Source organism: Megalobrama amblycephala, linkage group LG3 (genome assembly GCF_018812025.1).
Source record: "Megalobrama amblycephala isolate DHTTF-2021 linkage group LG3, ASM1881202v1, whole genome shotgun sequence".
Taxonomy (NCBI): domain Eukaryota; kingdom Metazoa; phylum Chordata; class Actinopteri; order Cypriniformes; family Xenocyprididae; genus Megalobrama; species Megalobrama amblycephala.
In genome coordinates this window covers 1,099,305-1,112,984 of record NC_063046.1, presented here as the reverse complement: position 1 = coordinate 1,112,984, position 13,680 = coordinate 1,099,305, and the positions used below count along the sequence as shown (strand labels likewise).

Below are 13,680 nucleotides of genomic sequence, written 5' to 3'. Positions count from 1 at the left end.
CTGTGTGGTCTTGCCTAAACAGCGAAACCACCGGTTAGTACAACATGGTTAATTATTACTAACGATGTGAAGAAATGTGTGTGTGCGTTTTCTGTGTTCTGCACTCCGTTACATGTTAGCTTGTTATTTTTCCATTCTAGTGTCATAACACCTCATTACTGTGCGATTGCACCTCATTAATGTCTTTAATAAAGCGAGTGTAATAGTTAGAGGCTCTGGAGCACTGAGTGCCATTAGCTTTTAATAACATCTTAAACACACTGATCACAACAGATTATGTTGTTATTAGAGAGGACAAACTGAAGGTTATACTGGAGTTACCCAAACCAACCACTCCAAACACACTAGCAATGGCTGTGCAACTACATAATGTGCAAAAAAACATCAAAACTATTAGGACCTCCATATCCCATTAGAAACCACCCACAATACCTAGCATCATTGCGGTGGCTTCTGTGTGGGCAACATTTCTTGAGTCATTCCGCTCACATTTCTTCATTAACTGTGAAAATCTAGTTCATTCATGAGCTTTAAAACTAAACAACAAACATAAACATCTCCACATATTTACATGAACGGCTGTAATGTCAGGCCTCACCCTGTGGCATGCTGATCTTCTCCCCGTTCTTAACCTTCAGCTTGTGCTTTTTGAAGGTTCCTTTGCGTTTCTTGACGTTGGGTTTCTGGTTCTGGTTGAGGTGCAGGATGAGCAGTGATAGTTCTCGCTCGAACACGTCCTGCTCCCACTGCGCCAACTGCTGCTCGCGCTGGCGGAGGAACTCCTCGTGAGACTTCTGCTCCAGCGCCGCGCGCTTCAGCTCCTCCTCACGACAGCGCAGCTCCTGCACACACACGCCAGGGTTCAGACATAAACACAAGTGTACAAGCACATAATGATATTCTGGTATGTTTGCGCTGAAAGTTCACTGTCTGAACACTGTGGATCAGCGGCTGCCAACATTTTTGGACCCTTGTTGTTCAAGCCAACATTAGAAGCAGGGTTATTATCATTAACTAAAACTACAACCATAAAAAAATATTTTCATTACTTGACGTAAAATAAACATCAACTGAAATAAAATAAAATATAAGTTAAATAAAGTATTAAAAACAAACAAACAAACAACCAAAACAAAAAACCTGGCACTAAAATTACTAACTGGAACCCAAAACTAAACTAAATCTGAAATAAATTAAACATAAATAGTAATATTTAAAAAACACAAAAACTAATAAAAAGGACAAAACACACAACAAAATTAATAAAACTTTAGCTAAAATTAAAAATAAAAACAGAAAATATAAAAATAAATTCTAATTCAAAATATTAATAAAAACTATAATAGTATCTCAATGGTAGTAAAATAACACTGATTTAAAGTTCTAGTTTTCAAACTTTTCATTTTACAGAAACTAGGAGTGTTCATATATTAAAATAAAATTCAAATAATTCAATTCTGTCATTTCAGAAGAATAAAGAACTGAATGTTAATTGAGTTCAATAAAGAATTTAAATTTTCCACTTGTTTGCATTTATGGGATAACGTTTTTAACTCACAAATGACAATTTCTACCCAAGAAAATATTTAACAAGAAAAATGTGCATTCAATGTCAAAATTTCCATGACTTTAAGATTTCATTATTTTCCATGACTTTTCCGGGTCTAGAAATCCCACTTTTAAAATGTTCTCATGTAGAGAATCCTGATTCTTATATAAAATGACTAATAAGAAGACATAGGATGTCAGTTTACATTTTGATTTTGAGCTGTTTTAGCTTATTTTAAAGCTCATTTTGTCTTATTTTCAAATGATTTTAGGTCATCTTGAAGTTTGATGAAGAATCTGAATCTATGAAATGCCACAGTCATTAGAATTATTGGTAAAGTAAAACCATAGTAAATTCAAATTTTACATTTTATAAACAATTTGTCTGTCCATGTGGTTGTGATTGACCAGTGATGCATTCAATAACCAAACAGATCTAATCTATCCCATCATGCACCGAATCCCCCCACACACCTTCTCTTTAGCCCGCAGCTCATCAAACATGTCCTGGATCTCCAGTTTCCAGTCCTCCTGGAGAGAGTGAAAGGAATCCTGCGGCATCTCCTCCATCACCTGCTCCTCCAGAGCCATCAGCTGCTCCAGGATGGAGCTGAAATTGGGCCGCCGGTGCGGGTCCTGATCCCAGCACTCTGACACACACACACACACACACACAAGAGCATTTAACTAAACGGGTCAAGTAACTGGATGGATGGACGGATGGGTGAATGAATGGATGGGTTGATGGATGGATGGTGGATGAATGGATGGACTCACCGGACATGAGCTGGGCGAAGGGTTCAGGGCAGGTGGAGGGGATCGGAAGGGTCAGTTTGTTTACGGCGACTCCATAAGCCACAGCTAGACCATCGATCCCTCTGTATGGAGCCTCGCCGGTCAGAAGCTCCCATAATAACACACCATAACTAGAGAGAGAGAGTGGGAACGAGACGCCCACAGCAGTTTTATATAGCCGTCTAATTACAGCATATACAGACGCACACAAACACAAGACGCTTCTCGCTCCACAAGGCCTTCGACACACGAACCCAAGCGCTCTGAAGCACTGCGAGGCTGTCGGGAAGGGTTTTCAGTGCAGTAATTCTCTGAGAGTTCTTTGAATCGAGACGTGTAAATTGGACGAGAACATTTGATGTTTCCCTGCAGAGGAAAATGTGGATTTAAGGGGAAACGGTGAAGCGATACGCCTAATTTGTGTCTGAGGGCGATGAATTTAAAGCCAGTTAATCTAAGTGCAGCATTAACATTCAGTGGAGGAGCCTGTTAGAGGGAAATGAGCCGCTTCAAGACAATCTCAAGTGCATTTAGAGACAGTCTTCAGCTTTGAGAACATTTGAGGCACGCTTTCTCAATCAGTCGGTTAACGTCAAAAAGTTACTGTAATTGTCAGAGACAATTAACCAATGAATGCTGATGCAACGTTTCAAGAATAACTGCATCATTCGCCTGTTCTACTCCACGCTGGAACAAACTGCCGTCTGAATAAATGTTCACTGACAGTGTTTCACATGCACATCAAACAATGTTTGAATTTCCTTTTTCCTTTAGATTCATCTTCAGCTCTGATTACGTGAGCGGATCACCTGATCTCTGGAGGGCGGGTTAACCGGTAATTCTTGAAGAGCAGTCGACACGGTTTCTAAGGTCACATGGGATTAAAACGGTTTGGTTTATGACTAAAGACTTTATCATAAAGATGTCGGCTGTGTTTCTCTCACCTCCAGACGTCGCTGCCCTTGGAGAAGGTGGAGGATTTGATGACCTCTGGTGCCATCCAGGCGTAAGTGCCCGCGGTGCTCATCTTGGTCGTCTTGTGCCACTCTCGCGCCAGACCGAAATCTGTGATCTTCAGGGTTTTGCCCTCAATGCTGCCCTTCTCTACAGGCTCAGCCAGCAGAACTGACACACACACACACACACACACACACACACACACACACACACAGAGAGATTGAGAGCATAAGTTAGACATCAGAAATACACTTGATTCTGTTTCTCAATAATACTTTTCCTCTCAAAATAATGTGCCATCTTACAAACTCAAACCACACATACACACACACCTGATTATATGGTTTATGGTTTACTCTCCATAGGCATAATGGTTTTTTTACTGTACAAACTGTACATCCTCTCCCCCTACACTAACTCTACCCATCACAGAAAGTCAGTAATTTCAATAAAAACACACTTTAGTATGTTTTTTAAACCATTCAGTTTATGAAGACACAGGAAGTGAAATCATGTTTATGCTGTAATACCCATATCATTATACATATTTGTTTTCGTAAACCATACATGGGTCATTCTACAGAACCGGTTCAAAGACAGAATTGGAAACATCTTGAAAAAAAAAATGTCTTTTTCCACAAATTCTATATGTATGAAAATTGTATAATATCCAGGTTCACATTTCTAGTAATTTTGCAGTTAATTCTCATATTGTATTTTCAGAAAGTTTTGGAATATTTTTCCTCTCTCCAAATTTGTCACTACCGAAACACAATAATAAACAGGGTTTCTACAGGTTTCATCAAATCTAATTTAATGCTTTTTAATGCCAATTTTTAATTTTTTAATGCCATATATATATATATATATATATATATATATATATATATATATATATATATATATATATATATATATATATATATATATATATATATATATATATATATATATCGGTAAATGTCTATAGATGACGTCATACGGCAATTAGAATATTCATCATGTCATTAAGTTGCATTCGCATTCTGTCAAGTGTCAGCCCTTTACATTTGTTTGCTTCTCTGCTGCTACCCTTTTTGCTCACATAATATATTTTAATAAAGCCAAATTCCCCATAAAATTGTTTCATCTATATATTTTTCTGTTTTTGTTGTCAGACAATATGAAAGGTGACTGAAACACGGTCCATTAAGACTTCATACAGGGCTCAACATTAAGCCTCGTCATTCACGATTCTTGAACGATGCATGTAAAATGTATGATTCATCTTTCATTTTAAATTCTTAAATTTGATCAATAAATTTAATTAGAATAAGTCACTAAGGGCTGTTACCAATCAAATTAAATAATTATATTAAAATAAATTACAACTGCATTAAATAATGTTATGGGATTGTAAGTCAGTAGGTGGCGTCAAGTAACCATCTTAATAAGTGAGTCATTCATTCAAACGATTCATTCCAATGGCTGATTCATTCAAGAATGAGGCAGTTGTTTATGAATGGGTCACTGAATCTTTGACTCGTTGCGCTATGGTTCTGCTGTGATCTTTGTTTGAAACTATTTTTGCTGCTAAAATAGCACACGCACGCACACACACACACATGCACACGCACACACGCACACACGCACACCCGCGCGCACGCGCACGCGCACGCACACACGCACGCACACACACACACACACACACACACACACACACACACGCTCTTGCACACACCGTCCCCTGAACCCTCAACAATCACACTTTACATTGTTTAAATTGCATGTGATTTTCGAATTGCGAATTTTGAACTGAAAATAAATGAAAATAAATAAAAACTAAAACGGAAATAAAACATAAATCAAATATAAAAAGTAATATTTAAAAACAAAGAAAAAAAGAAAAAAATGACATGACACTAGTTTCAAATTATTCAATTTAAAGTATTACTAAAACTATATATAATGCTAAAATAACAGTGATATAAATATATCATTTTATTAATGATTACTGAATCTGAAGCGTGTTTCTCTCTATTCAGGGTCAAAAATTAAATCCTAAGTTTGATAAATACAAAGAACAAGAGATGAACCGTCTGTCTCTCTCAGCAGGAAGACAGCAGTGTCTGTGTGTGTGTGTGTGTGTGTGTGTGTGTGTGTGTGTGTGTGTGTGTGTGTGTGTGTGTGTGTGTGTGTGTGTGTGTGAGTGACGTAAAACTGTTGCAAAAGGCTGCAGAAGAGAGAAAGCTTTGTGCCTTGACAAACACACTTTAACACACACACACACACACACACACACACACACACACACAGTCAGCAAGCCCTAAACCGGCCCGTTTGTGCAGTGGTAAATATTTAGACACACACACACACACACACACACATCTGTGTGACTGCTGAGTTCTGGATGCTAAAGGAAATGTGGAACGAATTTGCAGAACATGAAGAAGTGAAACTCTGCAACTCGCCTTCAAACCGATTCAACATTCAACCAGAAGAATGTCAGCGACCGACTGCACACACTCTCACACACTTTCACACACTCACGCATTGTCTCACACATACACACACACATACACACAAAAACACACACTGGTTTCCGTTGCTGACGTCCCTCTACAGGAAGTGACATAAATGAAATCGACACGTTTCTAAATAAAAACGACACGACGGGAGTCAGAATCTTCATGCGCTTCAGTCTGGAGTCCAGAGACTTCTGTAGACATTAACTGACCAAAATCATATGCTATAAGAAGAGATATTAGATATGTTAGGTAAAGTGATGCTTTTAACTAGTGAAAACTGAGATCTTAAAAGCCTATCCTGGGAATGAAGGCGTCACATCATCTAGCCATATATAACGTCACTCATGGATCAGGACAGACTCAGAAGTCATCATAAATCAGATGCACAATGCGAAGACAAGCGTTCATACAGAGACTTCCGTCGTTTTATCAGCCACACAGAAATGATTGTGTAAATTCAGCATGTCTGTGAGTCTTTCTCTCTGCACTTCCTGTACTGCAGGATCAGGGCATGTAGAGTTCAGCTCCGTCTCCAGCAGTGTTCCTGCACTGATCCTGGAACTGAAGCTGGAAACACAAACCTGATCTCAGATTTACATCATCCCTCCTTCTCTCTGTCTCACACACACACACACCACACACACACACACACACACACACACACACTCATCATGAGTCTTCATTTCTGCTCATATCCAAGGCAAACAATAGCAGTGGAAACAAAACAAAATGGTGCAGGAGTCAAGATAAATGTTAATAATACATATATACACACACACACACACAACAACAATTTTTAATTAAATGCTAGGAAATAATAAAAAATAACAAAAAAATAAATAAATACTTAAAATATTTTTTTGAAAAATAAAACAAAGTTTGGAAAATAAAAAAAAATAAATGTAAAAATGATAAAACAAAATAATTAATAATAATTACAAAAAATTATTAAAAAATAATTCAAATAAAATTCAATAAAATACTTTTAATAAATAATTACAAAAAGTAAAAATAATGAAAAATATTTATAAATAAAATAAAAAAAAATAAAAAAATTATTAGAAAAATATTCATTTTAAAATGTAAAAATATTTGTAAAATAATAATAATTTGAAAAATAAAAATATTAAAAAATTAAATGAATTACAGATACACTACTTTAGTTCTTGTCTGTGTTATATAGAGTGTCAGCGACAGTGTGAATTTTGAGATTGTCACTTCGTGTTTGTTGTCGTCGTGTGGTTTGAGTTTGGAGCTGATTCTCATCAAACTGATTCTTAATCCTCGGTTTTCTTCTGCATATCAATTTTATAAACTAATATTTTCTCTTTTTACAGCGGGTAAACATATCCCCGATAGCATTCTATATCGAAAACAATCCGATCGCTTTGATATCGCTACTTTCCAACCATCCGCTACTACATCTCCAAAACATTACGCACCGTATGACCAGTGAGCCAAACACATCACATCACATGACTGATATAATGTGAGTGTAGTCCAGACTATAGAAACTGTGTCTATTCCCCGAATAGTGAGGTCTAACAATAAATCTGTAGGATCTAGAAAAATCTGATTGTGATTAAACCAGAAAATCTCAAAATTACTGAACAAAAACTATTTCTAAAGCTAGACACCTCTGACACCTCAGGCGTTATTGTGAATTACTCCACATGACTACTGTTACAAACACGAGCCCCGTCTGATTGGCTGCGGCGACGGTGTTGCAACAATTCATAGAGAAATCCTTAATGTTACTCAGAAAGCAGAACACAGGTTTAACTCGTTTGAAGTGCTTGTGCCCTGCTATCTCTTGCTTTGGCTGCGGTTTATAGACCTCCAGGGCCTTATGCTGATTTCCTAAAAGAGTTTGCAGACTTTCTCTCAGATCTGGTCAACGTCGATAAAGCGCTGATTGATGGAGATTTTAACATTCATGCAGACGATACAAATGATGCGTTAGGGGCTGCGTTTACAGATTTACTAAACTCATTTGGGGTCAAACAAACTATTCCATTACAGTTTAGGAGTTTCATGATTCAGCCTCAATTATCGCCCCTCAAGAACAGTTGCAGTGCTTTACAACTATAGGACAGGAAGAGCTAAATAAACTTATCACTGCGTCTAAACCAACAACATGTTTATTAGATCCAATACCCACTAAACTACTGAAAGAGCTGTTACCTGTAGCAGAAGAGCCTCTCCTCAATATTATCAACTCGTCTTTATCTCTAGGTCACGTCCCACGACCGTTCAAGCTAGCAGTTATTAAGCCTCTCATTAAGAAACCACAATTAGATCCAAACGTATTAGCAAATTACAGACCCATCTCAAATCTTCCATTTATGTCTAAAATACTAGAAAAAGTGGTGTCGGTCCAATTGTGCTCCTTCTTGCAAAAAAACACTATCTATGAAAAATTCCAGTCAGGATTCAGATCTCATCATAGCACAGAAACTGCGCTCGTTAAAATTACAAACGACTTGCTTCTAGCTTCTGACCAGGGCTGTGTCTCAATACTAGTGTTACTTGATCTCAGTGCTGCGTTTGACACTATAGATCATATAATACTCTTAGATCGACTACAATATTACACTGGTATTCAGGGACAGGCATTACGGTGGTTTAAGTCGTACCTATCAGACCGTCACAATTTTGTTTATATAAACGGGGAAAAATCTAAGATCACGATAGTAAACTATGGAGTGCCGCAAGGATCGGTGTTAGGCCCTCTGCTATTTTCAATATACATGCTGCCACTCGGCAATATTATAAGAAAACATGGAATTAGTTTTCACTGCTATGCCGATGATACTCAGTTATATATTTCAACACAACCAGATGAAATCTCTAAATTATCCAATCTGACATAATGTATTAAAGAAGTAAAACATTGGATGACTAGTAATTTTCTTCTATTAAATTCAGATAAGACTGAAGTATTACTTATTGGGCCAAAACCTGTACACAGAATCTCTCAGACTACAATCTGCATTTAGAAGGATGTACTGTTACTCCATCCTCGACAGTTAAAGACCTGGGTGTTATATTAGACAGCAACTTGTCCTTTGAAAATCATATTTCATATGTTACAAAAACAGCCTTCTTCCACCTCAGAAACATTGCTAAGATTCGGAATATGTTTCTGATGCAGAAAAGTTAGTTCATGCTTTCATGACATCTCGACTAGATTACTGTAATGCATTATTAGCTGGTTGTCCTGCTTCATCAATAAACAAGCTACAATTAGTACAAAATGCAGCTGCTAGAGTTCTTACCAGGTCAAGAAAATATGATCATATAACACCAATCTTATCATCTCTACACTGGTTACCCATTAAGTTCTGTATCGATTATAAAGTATTGCTAATGACCTATAAGGCTCTAAATGGTTTAGCTCCTGTGTACTTAACTCAGTATACCTGACAACTTAGAAGAACTCGATGCTGCAACAGAAACTATTGGCTCTCTCTTTTCCAGCACATTAGATGCAGTCGCTCCTTTACGTCTAAAGAAGATTAAGGAAACTAATCCAACGCCGTGGTATGATGAGCACACTCGGGCTCTAAAACGAGCTGTTAGAAAAGCTGAACGTAGTTGGAAGAAAACAAAACTAGAAGTTTTTCGCCTTTCATGGAAAGAAAAAATGATTGAGTACAGAACGGCTAAAAGAAATGCTAGATCTACTTATTTTTCAAATCTCTTAATAGAAAACAAACATAATCCTAGGTATTTATTTGACACAGTGGCTAAATTAACTAGAAACAGAGATTCAACTGCTGACGTTTCCATAGAGCACAGCAGTAATGACTTTATGAACTTCTTTACTTGCAAGATTGATAATATTAGAGAGAAAATTAAAAACATGCAACCGTCTACAGTTTCGCTTCAGACAGTGCACTGTAGTGTCCCTGAGGTAAAACTAGAATCATTCGCCGCTATAGGAGAGGAAGAATTATCTAAACTTATCAAATCATCAAAATCAACGACATGTATGTTAGACCCAATGCCGACTAAACTACTGAAAGAAATGCTTCCAGAGGTCGTAGGTCCACTTCTTGATATAATTAATTCATCCTTAACACTAGGATACGTGCCAAAAACCTTTAAGCAGGCTATTATTAAACCTCTTATTAAAAAACCTCAACTAGATCCGAGAGATTTAGTAAATTACAGGCCAATCTCGAATCTACCTTTTCTGTCAAAGATACTAGAAAAGGCAGTTTCATCACAACTGTGTTCCTTTTTAGAAAGAAATGGAATCTGTGAGGATTTCCAGTCAGGATTTAGACCGTACCATAGTACTGAGACTGCTCTTGTTAGAGTTACAAACGATCTACTCTTATCATCCGATCGTGGCTGTATTTCTCTATTAGTGTTATTAGATCTCAGTGCTGCTTTTGACACTATCGATCACAACATTCTTTTAAAAAGACTTGAAAACTATATTGGCATTAGTGGAATTGCTTTGGCATGGTTCAAATCGTACTTATCTGACCGTTATCAGTCTGTAGTAGTTAATGAAGAGATGTCGTATCGATCACAGGTTCAGTATGGAGTATCACAAGGCTCAGTACTAGGACCGTTGCTTTTCACTCTGTACGTGCTGCCCTTAGGAGAGATAATTAGGAAGCATGGTGTTAGTTTTCACTGCTACGCTGACGATACTCAGCTCTATATTTCCTCGCGCCCTGACGAAACCTACAAATTCACAAAACTAACAGAATGCATAGCTGACATTAAAAACTGGATGACAAGAAATTTCTTATTATTAAATTCAGAAAAAACTGATATCCTAATCTTTGGACCAAAAACTTCCTCACGAAAAAACCTTGAATACTCTCTAACACTTGACGGGTGCTCCATTAAATCTTCGTCCTCAGTTAGGAACTTGGGTGTGCTCTTCGATACCAATCTTTCATTTGAAAGTCATGTTTCTAGTATCTGTAAAACCGCCTTCTTCCATCTAAAAAATATATCTAAATTACGACATATGCTCTCAATGACAAATGCGGAACAGTTGATTCATGCATTCATGACCTCAAGACTAGATTACTGTAACGCTCTACTGGGTGGTTGTTCTGCTCGGCTTTTAAACAGACTACAGTTGGTCCAAAATGCGGCAGCTAGAGTTCTTACTAGAACCAGAAAGTATGACCATATTAGCCCAGTTCTGTCAACATTACATTGGCTCCCTATTAAACATCGTATAGATTTTAAAATCTTGCTACTTACTTATAAAGCACTAAATGGTTTAGCTCCCCAGTACCTAAGTGAGCTCTTAATGCATTATAGTCCTTCACGTTTATTGCGATCTCAGAATTCAGGCCAGTTGATAATACCCAGAATATCAAAATCAACTGAAGGCGGCAGATCCTTTTCCTATTTAGCACCTAAACTCTGGAACAATCTTCCTAGCATTGTTCGGGAAGCAGACACACTCTGTCAGTTTAAATCTAGACTAAAAACATCTCTTTGCTCTTGCATACACATAACACATTATCAATACATTAACATTTTTCAAATCCGTTAAAGGATTGTTACGCTGCAATAATTAGGTCGGCCGGAACCGAGAACATTTCCTATAACACTAGATATACCTGTACATCAGAATAAGAATGGCATCTACGCTAATATCTGTCTCTCTGCTTATCCCAAGGTTTTCCGGGTGCTGGATCCAGACCGTATCCAGATCAGATGGAGAACCTGTGTCTGGACCTGACTACAACGTAGCCCAGGAGACAATGGGCCTACAGATCCAGTTCTGGCTGCATAGATTTTTAAATCCCCGTATCCGCTTACAAATATATATATATAATCTATTTTTAATCTCTATAATAAAAATGTATAATTCAGATTTTGATCTCCATATCCATTTACATATATTATATATATCTTCCAAGGGGTTTTTTCCCTCCTAGGACTTTTTTCCCACGCTGGGTTTTCTCCTAGGGGTTTTTTTCCACCCCTGGGAGTCAGCCGACATTGGCTTAATGTAGCACCATCTTGTATATGTTACATATTACCACGCTTGTTTGTACAGCTTATTTTTAACCACTTCCCTTTTTTTCTGTGCGTCTAATATGTAAAGCTGCTTTGAAACAATTACCAATTGTAAAAGCGCTATATAAATAAATTTGACTTGACTTGACTTGACTTAACTGATCTTCTATCGCCCTACAATCCTTCACACTCTCTAAGGTCACAAAACTCTGGACTTCTGGTTGTACCTAGGATATCTAAGTCCACTAAAGGAGGGAGAGCGTTTTCACATTTGGCTCCTAAACTCTGGAATAGCCTTCCTGATAATGTTAGGAGCTCAGACTCGCTCACCCAGTTTAAATCTAGATTAAAGACGCATCTCTTTAGCCAAGCATTCACATAATGCATCTCATACCAGATCAACTGCACATGACTATCTTTGCTTAATGTTATGAACAGCAGCTACGCTAATTATTCTCCATTTGCAATTAGAGAGGACATCAGCTTCAGTTTGGATCCAGCCTCTTAAGATGACCTCAGATGACCAACACCTGTGAAGAGACGGACTTCAGATGATGCTACAGTTTTCTATGTATCCTAATCATTTGTTAAGAAAAAGAGGAGCAGTGAAGCGCCAGAGTGTGATCTGGTTCAGCGTCAGGCGCAGCACATCTGCTCACACGTGTCTCTCTGGTCAGAAAACACGCTACAATTACGCCCGCGTATCTGAAGGAATGTGACCGTCTTCACCACACTCTGGATGCCACGGCGACACCGGCAGATGGTAACCACGGCAACCGGCCGTGTTTGTTTTGTTGCAGATGCCGGGCGGCCGTATGAGAGGTGGCCTTGTTCACTCGCTCCCACAATGCATCTCTGCTGATCATGATTCCTCTCGGTCTACAGCAAATCAACCCTCTAACCTTCTCACGTCCGTCTGTCTCTCCTGTGTGTGTGTGTGTGTGTGTGTGTGTGTGTGTGTGTGTGTGAGGCTGCCAGACAGTCTGTATGTCGTACAGAGACAAAGACTCGTTCTTCTGAGGGAAAAACCCCCAGCGCTCCACAATCAGACAGTCTATCAGTCAGACTACAGAAACCACCTAGCAACCACCCAAAACACCCTAGCAACCGCCCATAGCAACACCCCAGCAATGACACTAGTTCTACAATTACCAGACATCTTATTCTAAAAGAGAAAGCATGTCAAGCTCTCATTCAGAGGGATGAGTCTCTGAAATCGGTCACTGATTAACTGTGAGCGGCTGAAGTTTAACCAGCGCCGGGTGTTCATCCTGACCTCTGACCTCTGACCTCTGACGACCCCTCAGGTAGAATAGCGGCTGATTTAACGGCTTGAAAGGATCTACAGTTGTGTTCAGGGTTATTATGGTTAGATAAAAATAAAATTAAAACTATAAAAAAAAACATTTGTTACTTAAAATAAAATAAATATGAACTGAAATCTACTAAAATAAAATATAAAAAACTTAAACTTATTTTATTTCAGAAAGCAACAGTTCTCATTTTCATTTAGTTTAACTTGATGTACTGAAACAACTAAAACTGAAATAAAATTAATTAATTAAAGAGTAATCAATAAGATCGATATAGACTTATTTTTAATAATAATAAAAAAACTAGAAGAAACTAGATTTCCTGAAGAAAATGTGAATGGTGCTTGCAGTGGCAAAATTCGCTGCTCGGTTGATATGGTAACCTGGGTGGTTGCTAGGCGGTTGTTAAGCAGTTGCTAAGGTACTTAGGGTGGTTGCTAAGGTGTTGCTAGTCAATTGCTAAGTGGTTGCTATGGTAACATGGGTGGTTACTAAGGTGTTGCTAGGCGGTCGCTAGGGTGTTCTGGATGGTTGCTGGGAGGTTGCTATGGTAACCT

The 13,680-nt window shown here is 38.1% G+C and overlaps 1 protein-coding gene across 2 annotated transcripts in view; it reads right to left on the bottom strand.

Annotated features, from left to right (window-relative positions):
• Positions 1–13,680, bottom strand: part of LOC125264245 (mitogen-activated protein kinase kinase kinase 11) — a 30,571-nt gene that overhangs the window by 6,684 nt on the left and 10,207 nt on the right. For both annotated transcript variants that reach the window (XM_048183460.1, XM_048183459.1), the window contains 4 exons: positions 3,288–3,468; positions 2,326–2,474; positions 2,023–2,198; positions 599–842 (listed from right to left, as the gene is read on the bottom strand). In XM_048183460.1, the coding sequence (XP_048039417.1) occupies positions 599–842; positions 2,023–2,198; positions 2,326–2,474; positions 3,288–3,468 (750 nt within the window). The remainder of the gene's footprint in view (positions 1–598; positions 843–2,022; positions 2,199–2,325; positions 2,475–3,287; positions 3,469–13,680) is intronic.